Here is a 26,896-nt window from a genome sequence, read left to right as displayed (position 1 = left end):
CGTATGGGGGAGCTTCTGGGAGATTGGACATGCAAAACACCAGCTGCAGCAAGGTGAGAAATATTATTCTTACAAACCTGTTTTGCACCTGCAATCTCTCATCTGGATCTCTCCATGCCTCTGGGTAAAAGGCTGCGAGCATGGTTCAAAGAATCCACATCACCAGTGAGTTTTGTGTTTTGTCTATTTATGTCCGTATGAGATTTGAATAATAGAGTTATAAGATGATAATTGTTATCTGTATTATTTGTCAGTATCCTAATTGGTTGTGTATTTGTGTAGTGAGTAATACAGAGCTGGGATAGACTCTGTGCAGTGTTGTTATTTTGGTCATTTTGGATTGGCAGTACATTATATGAAGCTGTATTTTGTATTAAGGCCGTGGTTTTTGTTGTTTGGCCTTAAAGTGCTTTCAGAGTGTCAGTGGACACTGCTGCAGTTTTTGTTATATAGAGTTATAGAGTTATATAGAGTTGTGTTAATTCCAAAGTGCAAAATAGGCAGGCTGTGTGAGCCTTGTATGTATGTATGTCTATGAGAAACTCTGAATGAGATGACAGGTGAGTAAATAAGTATAAGGAATAAACATAAATCCCTGATTGATGAGGGGTTCCGTTAGGTGTGGTCCTCTGTATGTGACAGAAGACATTATTCAGCGCAGTTTGAGCTGAATTAGGTGGAGTGATTGAGATAAGGGATTTTCTTCTTGTAAAAATCAACTGAAAGTGAAAGGAAAAGAAACAACAATCCCTGAATGAGCATGTATGTATGAGTGATCACATAAGTATCATTACTTATCTAACTGTTGTTGAAGGTCCAGGATGAATGTGTTGTGGATATTTTTAATGTACATTTAATTTACAACTGAGATTCAGTGAAACCCGTGTTATATATGGTTTGACATTGGATAGGTTTCTATATGTGTTTTGGCCGGACGCGGTCAGAATCAGCTTATTCAATTTGTGCAGTGATCTGCCTGTATAGAGAAACTGTTTTTAATTCCGAGAGAATGAATGTTTTGTAGAGATTAAGTCTGAAAACTGCTGCATTCTGTTTGTGTGTGTGTAAGACAACAAGCTTATCAGCGCGAAATAGCTGATGGGAGGGGTAAGCTGAGCCCCTGCGCGACTTGCTTGAGACTTCTCCCTTTTGTGCTGTGGGCCAGAGGAAGGGGGGCCACATAGCTGCATTCTAAAGTTTCTCTGTCTTTGGTTTAGTACACGCTGAGAGATTTGTGTTTAAAGCAATAAGTACTGTAGGTATTGAAGAAAAAGGGAATGTTGTACAATTGAAGTTGGAAATTGAAAGTGAAAAAGGTAGAATTGTGCCTAGTATAGAGGAAAATAGCATGTAAATAAATGGCATCTGAGAGAGAGTGCAGCAGGACGGAAGTAAGGTGTATTATGAATGTTTTGATGCTCAAAAGTCCGACTATGACCGACACATTACTGCTACGGTCATACCTTTGTATAACCAGAGACCGAGACAAGATAATACGATGGACGTATAAGTGCACCTGAGCAGACCTAGAGAGTTGGTGAGCACCAAAGCAGGTGACGTACTAGGATGCAAATTAAGACTTTTACAGATGTGACTAAAGGAGAGAGAGTAGAGATGTACTCTGGACGGTTACAGCTGAAATGGGCAGACATGGGGTACAGTCCAGTAAACCCACTTGATGTTAAAATATTGGTAAATACATTCATTGACGGTATGACAAAAGGCTTACGAGACGCAGTACAGACAGCCAGACCTAAATGGAGAAATGTAGATCCAAAGACCTCCTGAAGGTTGCTCAGGAGTTGAAGAAACTAGGACAATAAGACGACGTGTCATGTATGCTGGAGCACAAGGAAAACAGTAGAGACGTAGTAAGGGACCTAAGGACTTAGAAACAGTGAAGTGCTGGAATTGTGGAGAAAATGGACACTCAGACCAATCTTCCACCTCCTTCACCTTCAGACTAGGAAACTGACAACCCAGCGACAAATGTGTGCCCTGCCCTGTTCTTGTCCCCTCCGGACCTGGTCCTGCCTTGATGACCACCATACCAATGCTGGGAGGGAAATAGACAGAATTCTTGACCGACACTGGGGCAGCTGGGACTAGTACACAAAGACTTGATACTGCCAGACACGATTACTGACGAGACTGTGGAATACGTGAGGGTAGGGGGACAAGCGACTGAAGCCCCTATGACTAAACAAGAAAAGACTAGAGTCAGGAGACAGTGGGTTTTACATATGTTCGTGGGAAGGAAAAAAACCTGTTCCTAATGCATATTTTGAGTTTTTTTATTTTTGTAGATGGCTTCAGATGCCACCAGAATGGGCGACTCTACATTGGATATGCAGTAGTATCCTCACATGAGGTAATCTGAGCTGAACCACTCGCTCCTCACATGTCGGTGCAGGAGGCAGAGTTGAAGGCACTCACTGAGGCGTGTAGAGCTGCTGCAGGTAAAGTCGCTAACAGTTACACAGATTCAAATTGTGCATGGGGAATATCCCATGATTATTGCCCTATCTGGAGAAGCAGAACGTTTCTTACATCAGCCGGTAAGCCCATTAAAATTGCAGAGCTGGTGAAACAATTAGTGGAGGCATTGTTGTTATCAGTCCAGGTTGGCATCGTCAAGGTAAAAAGCACACACGGACGGTGACTCTGTGGAGGAAAAGGGCAACAGAAGGACAGACGAGGCTGCTAAAGTAGCAGCAAGGCGGCCTAGGGAGCAGTGGACGGTGGCGGGGAGTCAGCGTATTCCAGCCACACGGAGCCTAGATGTCCTGAAATCCCTCCAGCTGCCCAAACAGAGAAGGAACACTGGGAGAATGGGAGCTGAACTCAGAAAGAGTATGGGAGAATCAGGATAAATCGTATATACCAAGATCCCTGCTCCCAATCATGGCGCAAGCAACACAAGATGCCTTCTGGATCGCTCCTGGTTTCAGTTACGCAGCCACAAAGCTCATACAGTCATGCCTCATCTGTGCACAGCACAACCCAGGTAAAACAGTAAAAATCCCTAAGAAAGCGACACTCAGGCCTCTCTACCCGTTTCAGAGACTGCAGACTGGCTACATACAGCTACCCAAGGTAGGAGTGTGTGAAAAATATCCCAGTATGTGTAGATCTCTTCTCTGGTTGGCTGGAAGCCTATCTGGTAAAATGTGCAAATACTAAAGCAACTGCAGACAAATTAATGAAAAAACTGATCTGCAGGTATGGTGTCCTAGAAACCATAGACAGCGATAGGGACACACACTTCACGGGAAAAATAATGAGGAAAGTCATGCAGGTCCTGGGAGTACAGCAAGCATATCATGCACCATATAGACCACAAAGTAGTGGGAAAGTGATGAGACTAAACGGGACACTTAAACTGGAAAACCAAAGGCCATGGCAGACAAAGGAAAGAGCGGGGTAGAGTGTTTGTCTCTTGCACTCTTTTCAGTCACACACACTCCAAATAGAAAGACAGGCTTGTGTCCTTCTGAAGTCCTGCTTAGTAGTTTGCCAGAGGCTGGTCTGTACTTCCTACAGGTGCTGCAAAAGCAACACGGTGCTATGACAGCCCATGTCCAGGCCTTACAGAAAAGACTTAATGTGGTGCATAAACATGTGTTTTCATCCATTCCTGATCCTAATGCCAGTGCAGACGTATATCAGCTGAATCCAGGTGATTGGTGGTCATACACAGACGTACATCAGCTGAATCCAGGTGATTGGTGGTCATACACAGACGTACATCAGCTGAATCCAGGTGATTGGTGGTCATACACAGACGTACATCAGCTGAATCCAGGTGATTGGTGGTCATACACAGATGTACATCAGCTGAATCCAGGTGATTGGTGGTCATACACAGACGTACATCAGCTGAATCCAGGTGATTGGTGGTCATACACAGACGTACATCAGCTGAATCCAGGTGATTGGTGGTCATACACAGACACGTGAGAAGGAGCCTAGATCCACGGTTTGACGGCCCGTTTTAAAGTCTAGCTGACCACATTCACCTCAGGGAAACTTGAGGGAAAGCCCACCTGGATCCTTGCCAGTCACAGCAAAAAGATCTTTTCACCAGCAGAATGACTGTTCTCCTAATCACCTTGCTGGCTGTGGTAGGATGTTTGCATCTTACAGAGACACTGGATAAACAAACTTATTCAACATCTTGCTTTTCTTATAAAAGACGCGGAAGGACAAAAACTGCTGGACTGTTGGATCTGTGCACACAGCCCAGTATCTGCAAGGACTATGCTGTACTTAGCCTTACCCCAGGACCCAAGGAAGGTATTAACACCACACTGCATGCACGAGTGAGACTTGGACTCAGATTTTCGTGGTTCCTTAACCCCTAAGTGACAGAGCCAATTTGGTACTTAATGACCAGGCCAATTTTTGCAATTCTGACCACTGTCACTTTATGAGGTTATAACTCTGGAACGCTTCAACGGATCCCGCTGATTCTGAGATTGTTTTTTCGTGACATATTGTACTTCATGATAGTGGTAACATTTCTTCGATATTACTTGCGATTATTTATGAAAAAAACGGAAATATGGCGAAAATATTTAAAATTTTGCAGTTTTCAAACTTTGTATTTTTATGCCCTTAAATCAGAGAGATATGTCATAAAAAATAGTTAATAAATAACATTTCCCACATGTCTACTTTACATCAGCACAATTTTGGAAACAAATTTTTTTTTTGTTAGGGAGTTATAAGGGTTAAAAGTTAACCAGCAATTTCTCATTTTTACAACACCATTTTTTTTTAGGGACCACATCACATTTGAAGTCATTTTGAGGGGTCTATATGATAGAAAATAATGAAGTGTGACACCATTCTAAAAACTACACCCCTCAAGGTTCTCAAAACCACATTCAAGAAGTTTATTAACCCTTTACGTGCTTCACAGGAACTGAAACAATGTGGAAGGAAAAAATGAACATTTAACTTTTTTTTGCAAACATCTTAATTCAGAACCATTTTTTTTATTTTCACAAGTGTAAAAACAGAAATGTAACCATAAATTTTGTTATGCAATTTCTCCTGAATACGCCAATACCCCATATGTGGGGGTAAACCACTGTTAGGGCGCACCGCAGAACTTAGAAGTGAAGGAGCGCCGTTTGACTTTTTCAATGCAGAATTGGCTGGAATTGAGATCGGACACCATGTCACATTTAGAGAGCCCCTGATGTACCTAAACAGTGGAAACTCCCCACAAGTGACACCATTTTGGAAACTAGACCCCTTAAGGAACTTATCTAGATGTGTGGTGAGCACTTTGAACCCCCAAGTGCTTCACAGAAGTTTATAACGTAGAGCCGTGAAAATAAAAAAATCGCTTTTGTTTACACAAAAATGATCTTTTTGCCCACAAATTCTTATTTTCACAAGGGTAACAGGAGAAATTAGACCATAAAAGTTGTTGTGCAATTTCTCCTTAGTACGCTGATACCCAATATGTGGGGGTAAACAACTGTTAGGGCGCACCGCAGAGCTTGGAAGAGAAGGAGTGCCGTTTTACTTTTTCAATGTAGAATTGGCTGGAATTGAGATTGGACGCCATGTCGCGTTTGGAGAGCCCCTGATGTGCCTAAACAGTGGAAACCCCCCACAAGTGACACCATTTTGGAAACTAGACCCCTTAAGGAACTTATCTAGATGTGTGGCGAGCACTTTGAACCCCCATCTGCTTCACAGAAGTTTATAACGTAGAGCCGTGAAAAAAAAAAATTGCATTTTTTCTACAGAAATGATCTTTTTGCCCACAAATTTTTATTTTCACAAGGGTAACAGGAGAAATTAGACCACAAAAGTTGTTGTGCAATTTCTCCTGAGTACGTCGATACCCAATATGTGGGGGTAAACCACTGTTTGGGCGCACCGCAGAGCTTGGAAGAGAAAGAGTGCCGTTTTACTTTTTCAATGTAGAATTGGCTGGAATTGAGATCGGACGCCATGTCACGTTTGGAGAGCCCCTGATGTGCACAAACAGTAGAAATCCCCCACAAGTGACCCCATTTTGGAAACTAGACCCCCCATGGAACTTATCTAGATGTGTGGTGAGAACCTTGAATGCCCAAGTGCTTCACAGAAGTTTATAATGCAGAGCCGTGAAAATAAAAAATATTTTTTTTTTCCACAAAAAAGATTTTTTAGCCACCAAATTTTTATTTTCACAAGGGTAACAAGAGAAACTGGACCCCAAAAGTTGTTGTCCAATTTGTCCTGAGTATGCTGGTACCCCATATGTGGGGGTAAACCACTGTTTGGGCGCACGGCAGAGCTCGGAAGGAAGGAGCGCCGTTTTGGAATGCAGACTTTGATAGAATGGTCTGCGGGTATTATGTTGCGTTTGCAGAGCCCCTGATGTACCTAACCAGTAGAAACCCTCCACAAGTGACCCCATTTTGGAAACTAGACCCCCCAAGGAACTTATCTAGATGTGTGGTGAGAACTTTGAATGCCCAAGTGCTTCACAGAAGTTTAGAATGCAGAGTCGTGAAAATAAAAAATATTTTTTTTTCCACAAAAAAGATATTGTAGCCCCCAAGTTTTTATTTTCACAAGGGTAACAGGAGAAATTGGACTGCAATAGTTGTTGTCCAATTTATCCCGAGTACGCTGATGCGCCATATGTGGCGGTAAACCACTGTTTGGGCGCACGGCAGAGCTCGGAAGGGAAGGAGCGCCTTTTTGGAATGCAGACTTTGATAGAATGGTCTGTGGGCATTATGTTGCGATTGCAGAGCCCCTGATGTACCTAAACTGTAGTAACCCCCCACAAGTGACCCCATTTTGGAAACTAGACCCCCCAAGGAACTTATCTAGATGTGTGGTGAGAACTTTGAATGCCCAAGTGCTTCACAGAAGTTTAGAATGCAGAGTCGTGAAAATAAAAAATATTTTTTTTTTCACAAAAAAGATTTTCTAGCCCCCAAGTTTTTATTTTCACAAGGGTAACAAGAGAAATTGGACCCCAGAAGTTGTTGTCCAATTTATCCCGAGTACGCTGATGCCCCATATGTTGGGGTAACCCACTGTTTGGGCGCACGGCAGAGCTCAGAAGGGAGGGAGCACCATTTGACTTTTTGAGCGCAAAATTGGCTGTCGTGTTTGGAGACCCCCTGATGTACCTAAACAGTGGAAACCCCCCAATTCTAGCTCCAACCCTAACCCCAACACACCCCTAACCCTAATCCCAACCTCATCCATAATCCTAATCACTAACCCTAACCATAATCACAACCCTTACCCCAAAACAACCCTAATGTCAACCCTAACCATAACCCTAATCAAAACCCTAAATCCAACACACCCCTAATCCTAATCTCAACCCTAACCTCAAACCTAACCCTAATCCCAATACACCCCTAATCACAACCCTAACCTTAACCCTAATCCCAAACCTAACCCTAATCCCAAGCGTAACCCTAATGCCAACCCTAACCCTAATACGAACCCTAATCCAAACCCTAACCCTAATCCCAGCTCTAACCCTAACTTTAGCCCCAACCCTAGCCCTAACTTTAGCCCCAACCCTAACCCTAGCCCTAGGGCTACTTTCACACTTGCGTCGTTTGGCATTCCGTCGCAATCCGTCGTTTTGGACAAGAAACGGATCCTGCAAATGTGCCCGCAGGATGCGTTTTTTGCCCATAGACTTGTATTGCCGACGGATCGTGACGGATGGCCACACGTCGCGTCCGTCGTGCACTGGATCAGTTGTGTTTTGGCGGAGCGTCGGCACAAAAAAACGTTCAATGAAACGTTTTTTTGTACGTCGCATCCGCCATTTCTGACCGCGCATGCGTGGCCGTAACTCCGCCCCCTCCTCCCCAGGACATAGATTGGGCAGCGGATGTGTTGAAAAACTATAGCTGCTGCCCACGTTGTGCACAATTTTCACAACGTGCGTCGGTATGTCGGGCCGACGCATTGCGACGGCCCCGTACCGACGTAAGTGTGAAAGAAGCCTAACCCTAAGTTTAGCCCCAACCCTAACCCTAAATTTAGCCCCAACCCTAACCCTAAATTTAGCCCCAACCCTAGCCCTACCCCTAACCTAACCCTACCCCTAACCTAACCGTACCCCTAACCCTAACCTAACCCTAACCCTACCCCTAACCCTACCCCTAACCCTACCCCTAACCCTAACCTAACCCTACCCCTAACCCTAACCTAACCCTACCCCTAACCTAACCCTACCCCTAACCCTACCCCTAACCCTACCCCTAACCTAACCCTAACCTAACCCTAACCCTACCCCTAACCCTACCCCTAACCCTACCCCTAACCCTAACCTAACCCTACCCCTAACCCTACCCCTAACCTAACCCTACCCCTAACCCTACCCCTAACCTAACCCTACCCCTAACCCTAACCCTACCCCTAACCCTAACCTAACCCTACCCCTAACCCTAACCTAACCCTACCCCTAACCCTACCCCTAACCCTACCCCTAACCTAACCTAACCCTACCCCTAACCCTACCCCTAACCCTACCCCTAATTTTAGCCCCAACTGCTGTTCTCCTGCCGGCCGGCAGATGGAGACAGATGGCGGGCGCACTGGGCATGCGTCCGCCATGTTCTGCTGCCGGCGGCCAGGAGGAGCAGCAAGAGGATCCAGGGACCTAGGTGAGTATGCTAGGGTCCCCGAATCCCCCTATTTCTCTGTCCTCTGATGTGCGATCACATCAGAGGACAGAGAATTACACTTTACTTTTTTTTTTTTTTTTGCGGTCGCCGGTAAACAGTTAATTACCGGCGATCGCAAAACAGGGGTCGGTAATACCGACCCCGATCGTGCTCTTTGGGGTCTCGGCTACCCCCGGCAGCCGAGACCCCAAAGATTCTCCCGGTGCCGGCCGGCGGGCGCACTGCGCATGCGCCCGCCATTTTGAAGATGGCGGCGCCCACCGGGAGACACGAGGAGCATCGGGGGAGCTAGGTGAGTATTGGGGGGCCTCCTGGGACCCCTTTTCTCTGTCCTCCGATGTGCGATCACATCGGAGGACAGAGAAATTAAAAAGAGATCGCTTTTTTTTTTTTTTTTGCGATCGCCGGTAAACGGTTAATTACCGGCGATCGCAAATGCGGGGTGGGTTAAAAACCCCCCGAATCATGTTCTCTGGGGTCTCGGCTACCCTCGGCAGCTGAGGCCCCGGAGAAAATCGGCCTCTGGGGGGCGCTATGGACTTTTTCCACAGCGCCGTTAATTAACGGCGCTGTGGTTTAAGTACCCTTAGCGGCCGCCGTTAAAAGGCGTATCGGCGGTCGCTAAGGGGTTAAGGCTCTTAATGAGACTATTACAATATAGAGACTCCTTTTTAAATCCAGCCAATTGGCTTAGCGGCCTAGCGGATGGATTATTTTTGGTATTTTACAGACTTGTATGCAAATTTTGTTGCTTTGCTTATTGTTTTATGTAGCCGTAAAAGCGCTAATATATGTATTACCTAAGCTATGGAATAATGTAGGTGTAGAAAAAAATCTAAGGCTGAACCTTCTGTAGTATATCATAGGCCCCATATGGCCACTGTTGACGGGGGAGGTGAGTGTCCACACTGAGGGTGGATGGGTGAAGCAGGTAGGAAGTCCCCTTGTGGGTATTAGACCCATGAGACAGTAGCTCCTTTGTGGACATCAGCTGACCCCGTAGCAGAGGTTATACCATTTACAAAAGGGGGAAATTGATATAGAAGGGTTAATAGTTTGCCTTTAGCTACCTTGCCTTTAAGTGTCTTTTGCCTTTAAGTGTTAGAATTACTAGAATCTGTTGACTCAGTAGTCTGACGGTCTCCTCTTCAAGGAGACTGTACTTCTTATCATGTATGTTCTCAAGAGTCAGTACAACATATTCTGGGTTATGGTAAATAAAGTATGACCCTGGGTGATGGTGGGGGCTACATGAGTTACATTGAAATGCATTATGTGTAAATGGTATAAAATATTGCTTCTTGCTCTATTACTTCAGATAAAAGTGACTTGCTCACAGGATATGTGTGAGGTGTCTTTTTGTCTCCAAGCGCGCTTGTAAAATGACGGGCATAACTTCACAATTTGGTCTCACTGGTGATCTGTCAGCTGACAATTGGGTCAGAACGAAAAACAGCTACGACAAAGGCGATGAATGGAAAACAGCATTTAATACGCCCGAGGGCCATTTTGAGTACCTGGTTATGCCATTCGGGCTTTCCAATGCTCCATCAGTATTTCAGTCCTTTATGCATGACATCTTCCGAGAGTACCTGGATAAATTCCTGATTGTGTATTTGGATGATATTTTGGTCTTTTCGGATGATTGGGAGTCTCATGTGAAGCAGGTCAGAATGGTGTTCCAGGTCCTTCGTGTGAATTCCTTGTTTGTGAAGGGGTCAAAGTGTCTCTTTGGAGTTCAGAAGGTTTCATTTTTGGGGTTCAGTTTTTCCCCTTCTACTATCGAGATGGACCCTGTTAAAGTCCAGGCCATTTATGATTGGACTCAGCCGACATCTGTGAAGAGCCTGCAGAAATTCATGGGCTTTGCTAATTTTTATCGGCGCTTCATCACTAATTTTTCTACTGTTGCTAAACCGTTGACTGATTTGACCAAGAAGGGTGCTGATGTGGTCAATTGGTCTTCTGCAGCTGTAGAGGCTTTTCAAGAGTTGAAGCATCGTTTTTCTTCTGCCCCTGTGTTGTGCCAGCCAGATGTTTCGCTCCCTTTTCAGGTTGAGGTTGATGCTTCTGAGATTGGAGCAGGGGCTGTTTTGTCGCAAAGAAGTTCTGATGGCTCGGTGATGAAGCCATGTGCTTTCTTTTCTAGAAAGTTTTCACCTGCTGAGCGCAATTATGATGTTGGTAATCGAGAGTTGTTGGCCATGAAGTGGGCATTCGAGGAGTGGCGTCATTGGCTTGAGGGAGCCAAGCATCGCGTGGTGGTCTTGACAGATCACAAGAGTTTGACTTATCTTGAATCTGCCAAACGGTTGAATCCGAGACAGGCTCGATGGTCGTTATTTTTCTCCCATTTTCATTTTATGGTTTCAAACCTTCCGGGCTCTAAGAATGTGAAGGCTGATGCCCTGTCAAGGAGTTTTGTGCCTGACTCTCCGGGTGTTCCTGACCCGGCGGGTATTCTCAAAGAGGGGGTAATTTTGTCTGCCATCTCCCCTGATTTGCGGCGGGTGCTGCAAAAATTTCAGGCTGATAGACCTGACCATTGCCCAGCGGAGAAACTGTTTGTCCCTGATAGATGGAATAGTAGAGTTATCTCTGAGATTCATTGTTCAGTGTTGGCTGGGCATCCTGGAATCTTTGGTACCAGAGATTTGGTGGCTAGATCCTTTTGGTGGCCGTCTTTGTCACGGGATGTGCGTTCTTTTGTGCAGTCCTGTGGGACTTGTGCTCGGGCTAAGCCCTGCTGTTCTCGTGCCAGTGGGTTGCTTTTGCCCTTGCCGGTCCCGAAGAGGCCCTGGACGCATATTTCTATGGATTTTATTTCGGATCTCCCCGTCTCTCAAAAGATGTCGGTCATTTGGGTGGTTTGTGATCGCTTTTCTAAGATGGTCCATTTGGTACCTTTGTCTAAATTGCCTTCCTCCTCTGATTTGGTGCCATTATTTTTCCAGCATGTGGTTCGTTTACATGGTATCCCGGAGAACATCGTTTCTGACAGAGGTTCCCAGCTTGTTTCGAGGTTTTGGCGATCCTTTTGTGCTAGGATGGGCATTGATTTGTCTTTTTCCTCGGCTTTCCATCCTCAGACAAATGGCCAAACCGAACGAACTAATCAGACTTTGGAAACATATCTGAGATGCTTTGTTTCTGCTGATCAGGATGATTGGGTGTCCTTTTTGCCGTTGGCTGAGTTCGCCCTTAATAATCGGGCCAGCTCGGCTACTTTGGTTTCGCCATTTTTCTGCAATTCTGGTTTCCATCCTCGTTTCTCTTCAGGGCAGGTTGAGTCTTCGGACTGTCCTGGTGTAGATACTGTGGTGGATAGGTTGCAGCAGATTTGGACTCATGTGGTGGACAATTTGACATTGTCCCAGGAGAAGGCTCAACGTTTCGCTAACCGCCAGCGCTGTGTGGGTCCCCGACTTCGTGTTGGGGATTTGGTTTGGTTGTCGTCTCGTTATGTACCTATGAAGGTTTCCTCTTCTAAGTTTAAGCCTCGTTTCATTGGTCCGTATAAGATTTCTGAGGTTATCAATCCTGTGTCATTTCATTTGGCCCTTCCTGCTTCTTTTGCCATCCATAATGTGTTCCATAGGTCATTATTGCGGAGATACGTGGCGCCTGTGGTTCCATCCGTTGATCCTCCTGCCCCGGTGTTGGTTGAGGGGGAGTTGGAGTATGTGGTGGAGAAGATTTTGGATTCTCGTATTTCGAGACAGAAACTCCAGTACCTGGTCAAGTGGAAGGGTTATGGTCAGGAAGATAATTCCTGGGTTTTTGCCTCTGATGTTCATGCTGCCGATCTGGTTTGTGCCTTTCATTTGGCTCATCCTGGTCGGCCTGGGGGCTCTGGTGAGGGTTCGGTGACCCCTCCTCAAGGGGGGGGTACTGTTGTGAATTCTGTTGTCGGGCTCCCTCCTGTGGTCATGAATGGTACTTCGGCTGGTTTTCTCCATGGACTTTCTCTGGTGGCTGTGGGTGTTTCTGAGTTTCCTTCCACAGGTGACGAGTTTAATTCGTTGGCTGGCTGCTCTATTTAACTCCACTTAGATCTTTGCTCCATGCCACCTGTCAATGTTCCAGTATTGGTCTAGTTCTCTCCTGGATCATTCTTGTGACCTGTCTTCCCAGCAGAAGTTAAGTTCCTGCTTGTTTTTCTTTGGTTTGCTATTTTTCTGTCCAGCTTGCTATTTTTATTGTTGTCTTGCTTGCTGGAAGCTCTGGGACGCAGAGGGAGCGCCTCCGCACCGTGAGTCGGTGCGGAGGGTCTTTTTGCGCCTTCTGCGTGGTCTTTTTGTAGGTTTTTGTGCTGACCGCAAAGCAACCTTTCCTATCCTCAGTCTGTTCAGTAAGTCGGGCCTCGCTTTGCTAAATCTATTTCATCTCTGTGTTTGTATTTTCATCTTTACTCACAGTCATTATATGTGGGGGGCTGCCTTTTCCTTTGGGGAATTTCTCTGAGGCAAGGTAGGCTTTATTTTTCTATCTTCAGGGCTAGCTAGTTCCTTAGGCTGTGCCGAGTTGCATAGGGAGCGTTAGGAGCAATCCACGGCTATTTCTAGTGTGTGTGATAGGATTAGGGATTGCGGTCAGCAGAGTTCCCATGTCCCAGAGCTCGTCCTTATTATCAGTAACTATCAGGTCATTCCGTGTGCTCTTAACCACCAGGTCCATTATTGTGCTGACCACCAGGTCATAACAGAGACGGTGTGTTCCACTCCAAGGTGTTCCCCAGGTTTCGTCTACATTGCTTCGATCTTCTGACTCTCGTTTAGTAGTTGTTGAAAACTACACTGCATTAGGCCTACAAATTGGGTATGGGGTGTAGAGACGGTGTGTTCCACTCCAAGGTGTTCCCCAGATTTCTTCTCCAGTCTCCATTTCTTCGATCTTCTGACTCTCGTTTAGTAGTTGTTGAAAACTACACTGCATTAGGCCTACTAATTGGGTATGGGGTGTAGAGACGGTGTGTTCCACTCCAAGGTGTTCCCCAGGTTTCGTCTCCATTGCTTCGATCTTCTGGCTCTTCTTAAGTAGTTGTTGAAAACAACACTGCATTAGGCCTACTACTGTAGTTGGGTTGGGGCCTTCTATCTGTGTCTGCCACTCCTTGCTGTTCTCCTACAGTGAACACAGCTGTGCCGCCGGTTTGCTACTGTTGCCAATTTTGAACTGCATTTAGAATACTTACTGATTTGGGCCTACTCTCTGTGTCAGCCTCTCATTCCAGTTGTCCTCCACTGAACAAAGCAATGCCCCCTGGTTAGTCCTGTTACCAATTTTGAACTGCATTTAGCCCACTTTATTCTTTGGGCCCATATCTGTTTCCCCCTCATCCTGCCCATTGCCCAGCCAGTGATAGATGAGTCTGCTGGTACATTGACCCATAACGCAACATTCCCTGTGCACGCTACACTGCAAGATTGTGACCCTGCTGAAAGTCAGGTCCCCCTTCCCGCATACCATACCACATTACACGGTGACAAAGAGGAAGGTGCAGATGAAGGTGCAGGTTCCTTCATCAGGTGGGGGGAGGAATACTCGTTGGCGACGTCACTGACACAGGGCCTCTCATAGTACGCAAAAGTGTTGCTGCCGGTGGGAGGCGCCCCCGCCGTGCAAACACACCGCTGTACTTTGAGGGGCCCTGTGCCAGTGCCAATGCCAACGAGTGGGCCCCCCCTGCTTGCTCAGGATCACAGCACTTGCAAAGTTGAAATACTTACCTCTCCTTGCTCCACTGCCGTGACGTGGGCCAGATGTCCTGGGCCCACTAATTGCTTGAACCAGCCCTACCCCCCACAACTTTAGCCAAATGACCCCCAATTTCAAATGCCTTACAATTATTATAAGCTAAATTACGATTGACAAGCTTCAGTAACAAGAATGTATGTTTTTGTCAATACAATGGGCTCTGTACATGTTTTCCTGGCCTCTACTCACTGCCGACTATGCTCCCCCATTGACTTGCATTGGGTTTCGTGTTTCAGTCGATCCCCGACTTTTTGCGATAATCGGCCGATTCCACTCGACTCGACTTTTGAGATAGTCGGGTTTCGCGAAACCCGGCTCGACTCTAAAAAGGTCAAGGTCGCTCAACTCTAGTGGCAGCTAGTAGTTGCCTTTCTTATTGTGGAGTTGGCAGTAACCATACTGGGACATATACAGTTGTGCTCAAAAGTTTACATACCCCGGCAGAATTTTTGCTTTCTTGGCCTTTTTTCAGAGAATATGAATGATAACACCAAAAATTTTTCTCCACTCATGCTTAGTGGTTGAGGGAAGCCATTTATTGTCAAACTACTGTGTTTTCTCTTTTTAAATCATAATGACAACCCAAAAGAGCCAAATGACCCTGATCAAAAGTTTACATAACCCATTTCTTAATACCTTGTCTTGCCCCCTATAACATCAATGACAGCTTGAAGTGTTTTGTGGTAGTTGTGGATGAATTCCTTTATTTTCTCAGATGGTAAAGCTGCCCACTCTTCTTGGCAAAAAGCCTCCAGTTCCTGTTAATTTCTGGGCTGTCTAGCATGAACTTCACGCTTGAGATCTCCCCAGAGTGGCTCAATGATAACGAGGTCAGGAGAAAGAGATGGCCACTCCAGAACCTTCCCTTTGTTCTGCTGTAGCCAATGACAGGTCGACTTGACCTTGTGTTTTGGATGATTGTCAAGTTGGAACGTCCAAGTATGTCCCATGCGCATCTTCTGGGCTGATGAGTGCAAATTTGCCACCAGTATTTGCTGAGAACGTGCTGCATTCATCTTTCCTTCAACTTTGACCAAGTTTGCTGTGCTTCTGTACCTCTTAACTCCCCAAAACATCAGAGATCCACCTCCGTGCTTTACAGTGGGAATGGTGTTCCTTTCATCATAGGCCTCTATTTAAATGTAACGTTTATGATTGTTGTGGCCAAAAAGTTCAATTTTAGTCTCATCACTCCAAATTACCTTGTTTCAGATGTTTTGAGGCTTGTCTCTGTGCTGTTTTGCATATTGTAGGGAGATACTTTGTGGCATTTGCTCAGTAATGTCTTTCTTCTGGCGACTCGAACATGCAGCCCATTTTCTTCAAGTGCCTCCTTATTGTGCATCTTGAAATAGCCACACCGCTAGTTTTCAGAGAGTCCTGTATTTCAGCTGATGTGATGTTATTTATGGGTTTTTCTTTGAATTCCGAACTATTTTCTTGGCAGCTATGGACGACATTTTTGTTGGTCTACCTGACTGCAGTTTTGTTTTTTACAGAGCCCCTGATTTTCCATTTGTTAATCACAGTTTGAACACTGCTGACTGGCATTATCAATTCCTTGAATATCTTTTTGTATCCCTTTCCTGTTTTATACAGTTCAACTACCTTTTCCTGTAAATCCATTGACATTTCATTTGCTTTCCCCATGACTCGCAATCAAGAAATGACAGTGGCTGTATGAAAGATGCAAGAGTTTGTCTGGATCACAGAAACTCACTCTGCTTGTAATCAGTGTGTGTGCATAAAAGCTAACAAGTCACTGGTGAGGATGTTACCTTTAGTAGCCATTCAAACCCATTTGTGTCAACTTATGTGCATATTATCAGGACAAAATCACCAGGGTATGTAAACTTTTGATCAGGGTCATTTGGATGTTTTGGGTTATCATTATCATTTAAAAAGAGAAAACACAGTAGTATTAATATATACTTACCTTGTAAAGTCCGGATCCCAGAATTCCAAGCGGCAGAAGTTCGCCGACCTCCATATTGGTACACTCAAGTGATGGGTGTCTCAATATGGAAACTGCTGGTGTTACCAGCCTCTTGCGCGGAACCACCGGCGGAACATGATCACACCACACACACACAGACACTGTATACCCCGTACGCACCACACACACACACAAACACACCATGTATATGCCGTATGCACCACAAACACACACACACTGTATGCTCCGTATTCACCACACACATATACACACACTGTATACGCATGCAGTCTCTTGTGCGGTACCATCAGCGGAACACCGTCGCGAACACTCCGCCGCCGGGATCAGCCAAATGATTCACTGACCGCTGCCATCTTTGTACAGGAGGAGCACATGCGTAGTTTAAAAGTGACCGCCACTATCTGTCTAAACAAAGATGGCGACGGTCTGATTTACTCGCTGAATTCACGCAGGTGCAGTGAACCATTCGGCTGATCCCAGCGGCAGATGCGCGACGTGTCTACAGGCAGAGGAAGCCAGTCACATTAAAGGGGTTTTCCCACAAACGAAAGTTCATTTTAAAAATTGTCTGTGTTTGACCAAGTACATAGCATACTACATCTCCTTGGCAGGGGAGGAAGCAAAAGACAATACTGACATTACAGCAGAGGATCCCAAAGGATTACTCTTGTCAGGTAAAATATTTCACTGACTGTTTTTAAACACTATTTTACCTCACAAAATGTATTTTCTGCAATCTCCTGCTGTAATGTCAGTATTGTCTCTTGCTTCCTCCCCTGCCCAGGAGCTGTAGTATGTTCACGGTCAGACACAGACAATTTTAAAATGAACTTTTGCTCATGGGAAAACCCCTTTAAAAAGCAAATATCAATTCCAACATGACTCCTCAAAAAAAGTACGCCAATGACAATGTAAGGGAAGCAGTCACAATGTCGAAGACAACAAAGGGCGAATGAGATTCTTGAAGAGCAACAGCATCGCTGGGACAAAAACAATGCATTTAAGCGTAGGCATCAAGCACATGAGTCCCCTGATGCAAAAGTCATTAGATTATCACAGGATGCCATTAGGCAACAACAGCGCCGCAAACAGAAATCTGCAGTCTCAGCACATGAGGGGAGAACACAGCACAGGAGAGAGACTGCAGACAAGGAGTATAACACATGGGGTGGACAGGTCAAAGAGGAGAGCACAGAAGGGAGAAGTCAGCACATGGGGAAAGAGAGAGTGGATAGGTGGGTGAGCACATGGGGGGAGAGATTCTCAATGTTGCAAAGCCTGCCCCCATCGTGACATTATCGCCCTCCCAATGCTATAGCATCGGGCCTCCATCTAGTTTGACAAATGACTCCATCCAACCACTAACCATGAGTGGAGAAAAAGTTTTGGTGTTATCATTCATATTCTCTGAAAAAGGCCAAGAAAGCAAAAATTCTGCAGGGGTATGTAAACTTTTGAGCATAACTGTAATTCCATGAGTTGGAATCAGAAGTGTACATACTATACACTCACTGTGAGTCCCCAATAACTGGCCTAGTAGTTGAAGCAGCCGCATCCATCCTTCGTCAGTCATTGCGTAATTGTCCTGAAAAATGGAGGCAGCGGAGTTGCCCTGACAAACTGGTGAAAGCGATGGGATCTGTGCGATCTCTTTGGTGTCATCCTTGGCAACTGGTGGCAGCAGTGGAATCTTGGCGACTCCCCCGGCTGTTATCTGTAACATGGACTAACTACAGCTAACCAACTGGAGGTATGTGTTGGATCTAAGAGTTGATTAAAATATCAAAAAGTGAAGATGAACAGACAAAACCTGCTGTACAAAACTTACCAGGGGATTTCCATCTGACCACTGAAAGTCTCCTTCTATCGTCCGATCATTGAGGCCTGTCCATTGGTAGTCCTGATACTTATCTGCCATAAAATAAAAAATATATATACAGTATATGAAATTAGTGGATTTTTTTTTACCACTCGAATCCATGGTGGTCCCTATTCATAAACCTCCCATTCAGTGCTTGAGAAAAGTACTGTCATAAAAAAAATTGTGATATGATGTACTTGTGGCTTTATTGGATTAAAACACTGGGTCCATCCAGTGCAACCTTACCAAAGTGTGGCTAAAGTTTTAAGCAAAGTTGTCAATATAAATGATCAAAACAAACAAATATAATAAAAACGGGACTACAATATAAGGAAGGACTTATTTTTCCTTTATGGACAAATGATTGAAGTCATGGTAGTTTATCGGCAAGATGTCGATGGATATGCTCTGCGATACTTGAAGATGCTCTTTTGTCAGTGACTGAAATGGTAGCACTACGGATGTCATCCAGAGTTATGATAAATACATCACTTATGTCCATCCAATACACTTTAAATGGTCATCCAACCTTAAGCAGCTCCATACCCATTTGACCAATGTTGGCTGCACCCAACGATATGGACAGGTTTGACTGACACACCTGTGCATTGGGGCACCGGCCAACTGGTTGTCATTTGAGATGTGGATTAGGTACCTCTGATAAGCCACTGGTAGAGATATCTGTTGGTGGGTTTCTAATAGAGAACACAAGAGTGCCCACATGAACAACCGCTCTGTGTATGATTAGAGATGACTGTCGGCCGAACAATGCTATCTAATGTTTTAGGGTTGAGCGATCTTTACTTTTTTAGGGTCGAGTCGGGTTTTGCGAAACCCGACTATCTCAAAAGTCGGTCGAGTGGAATCGGCCGATTATCGCAAAAAGTCGAGGATCGACCGAAACACGAAACCCAATGCAAAGTCAGTGTTTTTTTCTCTCTCTCTCTCTCTCTCTCTCTCTCTCTCTCTCCCCCATCTGTCCCTACACAGAAAAGCTGGGTTTACACATTGCAAATCGCTACAGCGCACAAGCAAAAAAAAATGCCGATAGATGTGCACGCCCCTGACACCTATGTCATCACTCTGCCCACGCTCCTTCATTGGCTGAAAAAAGGCGCTAAACACGTCATACGAAACGCGACTTTGGCGCCAAGATCGCCGACCGCATGGCCAACCCCACACAGGGATCGGGTCAGGTTTCATGAAACCCGACTTTGCCAAAAGTCGTCGACTTATGAAAATGACAGACCCGTTTCGCTCAACCCTATAATGTTTATGTGGGGGCTTTAGTCTTATCTCTTTCATGAAGCAGAAGCTCAATATTCAGATGCTTGTCTGGAGAACAAACTCCTTTGTTAGGTTTATGAACTTTACCTCCTGAGACTCTATGATATTTCTGAGCGGCAAGGCCATCTATTCCTCTGAATTCCCTATACACATGTATGCTCGGTTCAGACAGTCATATATGTATGATGAAAGCTAAGACTTCCATTAGAGAGTTTGTCCACCATTTTGTTACCGTAATGGTATCTCTGTACACCATGATAGATTCATGTTGAAGGGCTATAGTTATTTTGAAGAACATTTACCACAACTTTATTTAGGAATGAATCATGCCTTCGATTTCTCAAACCACAAAAAAAATTCTGGATTTTGTGGTTTAGGTCGGAGTAGGTACTGGCGCAAATAATCCTACCTCTAGACACTGCTGAGGTTGGGCTAAGTATAATTTTAGCCTAAGATACTTGTGAAAAAAATTCCAAATCAATTGAAATGATTGTGCTTGTCAAAATGTCATACCCTATTGGATTTCGAGGATCACCAGTTTCTTTTTTTCTGCCAAAGAAAGTTAGGCTTCTTATATATTTTGGCTGATTTGGCATTCACTTCTCCTAGCTTTCATATCTTTATCTTCTACACTAGTTACCAAATATTGAGAGCTGTGGCCTTTAGGCCATGTACCCACGATCCGGAAATAGCAGCAATTTGGATGGGAAAAATCATACTAGGAGTCCATAAACACATTGTAATTTCTATACTTACTGTTTACAAAGTCTTGCTCCTCCGGGGTCACAATGCTTACGAGGTGACCACCATATTCTCGACAGTGGGTTTCAGCTTCTTCCCAACTTTTACGATCATAGAAATGCTTGTAGCAGAATCCTTGGAAGGTGTCCCAGTCCTCAAGACATTTATCTACATCTAACCAGAGACATTGACATAGAACATAAGTTCAGGAGCCGAAGGAAGATGTTCAGCAATGGCATATAGAATTTCTTCTGAAATCTAACATGGTCCTTTATAAGGCAACACCACTTCTCTAGTTATAACTCAAAATTGGTCTTGGGATTGAACCTTAATGTGTTTGACTGGATGTTGTGATGGAAATATAAGCACACTTGGCTTTGAAAGTATATGGAATGGGCAGGAAGAGAAAAGGTTTATTACCTTAAATTAGTTATATTTGTGTCTTGGAAACTATATGGCCGGTGTGCTCTTGTTATCTTGTGGTTTCAATCTCCAAACTTGTTGATATCCAGCTGGTGTTTAAAGCCGAAGTTCACATGTGACCCATGATGCTATTCTATGCAGACCCTATCCATCTAATCACAGACATTCATGTCTGTTTCATGTTCTGCAAAATACAGAAGTAACTTGGAAAGTGGAGACAATTTAGTGTAAGAGCTATTGGTGAATTATGTCTCTAGGATCCCCATATGTCAACATTCTCAGAACCACTGTTTAACACTACATGTGTGCCAATATTTTTTATTGTAGTTTTTTGGGGGTGGCCATTTTGGCAAATCACAAACTTCAACAGAGAGAGACACATGCATGGGTGGTATTTTTGTTTCTAGAGTGAGAAATGGAGAAAGGTTCTTCTGATATGTCAATGTCCTGGAAAAGGAGCTGGCAATTATTTTACATTTATAACATAGTCTGTTACTGTGCCATATGCCTCAAATTGCAATACATCTTTAATAGAGATAAAACACCTACTGTGCATGGCAGCACAGCAAATACTGCTTCTGATCGACAGTCACTGCAGTGAAATTCTCCAAGTGGACTGCGGTGAACTCGCCTCTGCAGTGTGAACCTTTTTCTCACTGTGCTAGTGGTGATCTCAATGAGGTCACCACAGTTCATTGGCCTGGCTTTAAATGCAGCCTCAGTGACCGGCAGTAACCTTCATGATGTCACCGCTGGTCACTAATGCTGCTCACACAGCAGCTCATTCACTAGTGTTTCTCAGCCTAGACGGTTGCTTCTTGGCACCTTTCAGGTTGAAAACTGTTTACCCGCCAGACATGGGTTACAACGTGGGACAGAACGACCGACAGGTGAGGGATATGGCTGTTTCTTATTTTTGTATTATTACAGGAGACAAGAGCTTGGGTGGAATTAGGCGTTAGTTGAGTATAACTGGATTTGTTATTTTTAAATAAAAAAGTAAAAGTGTGTTTTGTTTTATTTCAAATAAAAGACTTTATTCTTGCCGTGTCTGTATTTACCATGTAACTATAGTATTAGTAATTGATAAGTGTCTTATAGACGCCTCTCCAATACTAAGCTGTGGGCTTCATGTCACCTGACAATACAAAGGTGACATCAACCCAACAAATATGAATCCCACTTGCCACCACTAAAGGGCAAGTGGGAAGAGCTGGGCTAATAGATGCGTCTTTTCTGGGCGGCTGCAGGCTGCTACTTTTAGGCTGGGGGGGTCCAATATCCATGGCCGCTTACCAGCCTGAGAATACCGGCCCCCAGCCGTCTGCTTTAGCTTGGCTGGGTGTCAAAAATGGGGGGGACCCCATGCCATTTTTTAAAATTATTTATTTAAATAATTAAAAAATACAGTGTGGCAACCCTTCTATAACCAGCCTTTCTGAAGCTGACAGCTGAGGGTTACAGCCCCCAGCTGGGAGTTTTGCCTGGCTGCTTATCAAAAATACAGTGGAATCCACGCCATTTTATTTTGTATTATTTATTTATAGCGCAGGTGCTGGCTGATGAATTACTCCCATCAGCAGCTCCTACTCTCTCTGTTATTAGCGGCAGCAGGCGTGGGCTGATGGGAGCAGCAGTCCCATCAGCTGACACCAGTGACCGGGGGTAAACTTTATACCTCCGATCAGAGATGCGCGATCACGCTGTATTTTGACAGCTTGGGAACTGCAGATGTCTGACCGGTGGTGATTTTACAGCTGATCAGAAGTGGTGTTTGCCGTGCTGTCATGCACATGATGTTCAGGCCCTTCATTCAAGTTAATGAGGTCCGGGTACTGTTCTGGTACCCGAACCTGAACTTTTGGTAACTGTTTTGCCGTACTCTCAGAACACGAACATCCAGGTGTCCGCCTATGTCTACTTTATAAATTTTATTGTGGTCCAACAAATTGCTTCAATCTGACACTCTGAACCTCGGACCAGAAAAGGGTGTGTAATGCTACTGTAGAGCAAAGGAAAAAATAATGCAAACATTTCTCTCCTCAAGAAGGTAAAAACTAATGTACACTTGAGCTATATGTGGCCCTAGAGATTCTGTTTTATTTCTTCTGGAGGAAAGCTATCTTGCATACTATGTTACTGAAGTATAGCTTTTGCCCTAAACCTAATAATATCACTTTCTTCCTTTGCGTTTGTTACATTGTCTACTAAGTGTAGTATTTTCAGATTTCCATTTCAGAATCTGAAACTAGCATAAGATCCATACATCTATTTGATATTCTCAAGAGAGAAAGTAAACCTGAATGAAAATGCAAGAAAAGAGGAGGGGGGAGAGGGAAGTTTAGGAGCTTGACACGCCGAGACATGCATCTATAAGCCGTTGCAAATGAATATAGCTGGTGGGTGCTGTACCTGCTGGTGATTTCAGCTGAAGTAGAAGAAAGGAAAAGGGAATATCTAGCACATCCATCCAGTGGATGGACGTGCTGGATATTCCCTTTTCCTTTCTTCTGAATGAAAATGATTGTACAATTTAATTTGAAATAATTCTGGTATAGAAGATGCTAGTAGTTGGTCCTACACTACTAGTTTTACTATGTTATTCAAAAATATGCAATGAAACTGGTTTGATTTTAACTAGTTTTCTATTATTTATAATGGTATAATGTTGGGGCTGCAGTAAGACCACATAGCAGTCCCCTTTTAATTGTAAAGTATTTGATTTTTTCTTGTAAAGAAGTTGATCAAAATTTTTAATTCCCATTGGATCTTCCTAGACAATGACCTGACAATAGCCCCATCATAGTATTATAGGTGGTACTCCCATTAAGAGCCCAGGAAAACTGCCAATTGTTGCTAGCTGTTTACTAGTTACCTCTCTCTTTAATGTCATCAGATTATATTATACCTTTTACATTCACCTCATAGAGATCATGTATAACAGATAAATCCCCACCTTATTCCATGTAGACAGTGAAGTACAAGATCAAAGAATAGTATGTCCAAATGGTCTTAACTATTTTACTGTATGAGGTCCAAAAATTATAACTATTAGTTCTGCACAAGACTATTCTGTAATACAGTGCAGACCAAAGTTTGGACACACCTCATTTAAAGATTTTTCTGTATTTTCATGACTATGAAAATTGTACATTCACACTGAAGGCATCTAAACTATGAATTAACACATGTGGAATTATATTCTTAACAAAAAAAGTGTAAAACAACTGAAATTATGTCTTATATTCTAGGTTCTTCAAAGTAGCCACCTTTTGCTTTGATGACTGCTTTGCACACTCTTGGCATTCTCTTAATGAGCTTCAAGAGGTAGTCACCGGGAATGGTTTTCAATTCACAGGCGTGCCCTGTCAAGTTTAATAAGTGGGATTTCTTGCCTTATAAATGGGGTTGGGACCATCAGTTGTGTTGTGCAGAAGTCTGGTGGATACACAGCTGATAGTCCTACTGAATAGACTGTTAGAATTTGTATTATGGCAAGAAAAAAGCAGCTAAGTAAAGAAAAATGAGTGGCCATCATTACTTTAAGAAATGAAGGTAAGTCAGTCCGAAAATTTGGACAAACTTTGAAAGTGTGCCAAAGTGCAGTGGAAAAAACCATCAAGTGCTACAAAGAAACTGGCTCACATGAGGACCACCCCAGGAAAGGAAGACCAAGAGTCACCTCTGCTTCTGAGGATAAGTTTATCCAAGCCACCAGCCTCAGAAATCGCAGGTTAACAGCAGCTCAGATTAGAGACCAGGTCAATGCCACACAGAGTTCTAGCAGCAGACACATCTCTACAACAACTGTTAAGAGGAGACTTTGTGCAGCAGGCCTTCATGGTAAAATAGCTGCTAGCAAACCACTGCTAAGGACAGGCAACAAGCAGAAGAGACTTGTTTGGGCTAAAGAACACAAGGAATGGACATTAGACCAGTGGAAATCTGTGCTTTGCTCTGATCAGTCCAAATTTGAGATCTTTGGTTCCAACCACCGTGTCTTTGTGCGACGCAGAAAAGGTGAACGGATGGAGTCTACTTGCCTAGTTCCCACCATGAAGCATGGAGGAGGAGGTGTGATCGTGTGGGGGTGCTTTGCTGGTGACACTGTTGGGGATTTATTCAAAATTGAAGGCATACTGAACCAGCATGGCTACCACAGCATCTTGCAGCGGCATGCTATTCCATCCGGTTTGCGTTTAGTTGGACCATTTATTTTTCAACAGGACAATAACCCCAAACACACCTCCAGGCTGTGTAAGGGCTATCTGACCAAGATGGAGAGTGATGAGGTGCTACGCCAGATGACCTGGCCTCCACAGTCACCAGACCTGAACCCAATCGAAACGGTTTGAGGTGCGCTGGACCGCAGAGTAAAGACAAAAGGGCCAACAAGTGCTAAGCATCTCTGGGAACTCCTTCAAGATTGTTGGAAGACCATTCCCGGTGACTACCTCTTGAAGCTCATCAAGAGAATGCCAATACTGTGCAAAGCAGTCATCAAATCAAAAGGTGGCTACTTTGAAGAACCTAGAATATAAGACATAATTTCAGTTGTTTCACACTTTTTTGTTAAGTATATAATTCCACATATGTTAATTCATAGTTTTGATGCCTTCAGCGTGAATGTACAATTTTCATAGTCATGAAAATACAGAAATATCTTTAAATGAGAAGGTGTGTCCAAACTTTTGGCCTGTACTGTATGTGTGGAACACCTGTATGTATATTATGTGACACATGAATTATATTGTGCTATAAACATTGAAATAAGAATTGCTCCCTATTCACTCACTTATATCACAGACTTTTCCATAATAGCCTGGCAAACACAAACAGCGAAATTCACCATCGTCTTCATCAACGCAGGTCCCGCCATTTTCGCAAGGGTTGGGGTAGCAGACATCTACAACACAAGGTACAATGGGAAACTACGATTGTGCTAAAAAACCAGCATAAATTATACTGTGTCTAATGTACATGCCATCAATGATGACAACCTTAAAGTTAACCATAGAAGCAAAGATCATGGAAAGTTCTGACAGAAGAAATATCAGTAGAAAGATAGCATTTCCTATCAATTATTTTTGGAAAAACTAATTCAATTTTGATGAGATATGATGAAAGTTCATGGTCTTCAATCCTACAAATTCCTAGAGAGAATTGTAGTGTTTTGGGGGGGAAACATCACTGGCTTCAGAATCATACCTGTGTTAGAAATCACAGTTAGGGATAGATCTAACCAGTGCTGCGGGGGTCCAGAGTAGACTCATTTTGGCTAAAGGTATTGTAGATGATATGTTTTTTTTATAAGACTCTAAACGTCAGAAGATGAATGGAAGTCATCTGGAGCTCCACAGTTGATTTCCTTGTACATAATAACTTCTGATATATTTGGTTAATTTGGGCGTTCCTTATCCTTTATTCCTCAAATATTCCCCACTTTAGACCTTATTTACCAAATCTATCTCCAAGATGTGAACATCTGACACCTAAGATTTCTCATCTGTTCGGTCAATGCGAACGATTCGCCATGATGGATTGCAAAGAGCCAGCTTCAGAGTTTCAACATCATGTGTCTAGATTGTTTTATTTCATTTCTAATCTTCATCTAGTTATCAAATCCTTTTTGAGCCATTACAAAAAGTATCCACCAGTTAAAGAGGACAATTTAAAGAAAATTTTTAACAAAAACATTTACCTTTAAAGCTAAATATTACAAAATTGTTTGTTATTTCTCCTACCCAATCACAAGTCAATGTAGTGTCCTTGGAATTCCACTATATTGGAAAACTGGTTGTACAGAATAACTAATTTTATGACTTATAAATTCTAGAGGAAAGTGTTAGTGAAAGAATCAGATAGAGACACACACACAAAGAAGACACCGGAAAGGAATTGAAGGAAGAAAAAAGAATGTAACCTGAGCCAAGTGCTTTAATACTAAAAAAAAGCATTTAATTTGTTTTATTTTTTTCATGGAAACAATCATAAAAATACTTCATAGAAGTCAACAAAAAACAATGCGTGCTCTCGAATGATCAGATTAGTTGGATTGACATAGATCAGGCTGCTGACAGGGAATCCCAGATTTTAATGAGACAGTGAAAGGACATAGCACAGAGGTAGAAGTAGAGGATTTATCTGACGGCCTTGGTGATGTAGGAGACCACCGAAAGGATAACAGCTGTGCAG

General features: G+C 43.7%; 1 protein-coding gene across 2 annotated transcripts in view; it reads right to left on the bottom strand.

The window, feature by feature from the left end:
• Window positions 1-26,896, bottom strand: part of BCAN (brevican) — a 114,368-nt gene that overhangs the window by 34,683 nt on the left and 52,789 nt on the right. For both annotated transcript variants that reach the window (XM_069727675.1, XM_069727681.1), the window contains exons 9-11: window positions 25,497-25,607; window positions 20,294-20,452; window positions 18,218-18,300 (exon numbers count right to left, since the gene is read on the bottom strand). In XM_069727675.1, coding sequence (XP_069583776.1) covers window positions 18,218-18,300; window positions 20,294-20,452; window positions 25,497-25,607 — 353 coding nt within the window. The remainder of the gene's footprint in view (window positions 1-18,217; window positions 18,301-20,293; window positions 20,453-25,496; window positions 25,608-26,896) is intronic.

The sequence above is a fragment of the Ranitomeya imitator genome, chromosome 1 (genome assembly GCF_032444005.1).
Source record: "Ranitomeya imitator isolate aRanImi1 chromosome 1, aRanImi1.pri, whole genome shotgun sequence".
Lineage (NCBI taxonomy): Eukaryota > Metazoa > Chordata > Amphibia > Anura > Dendrobatidae > Ranitomeya > Ranitomeya imitator.
Note: the sequence above shows the minus strand (reverse complement) of the source record. Positions and strands in the feature narration are given on the sequence as shown.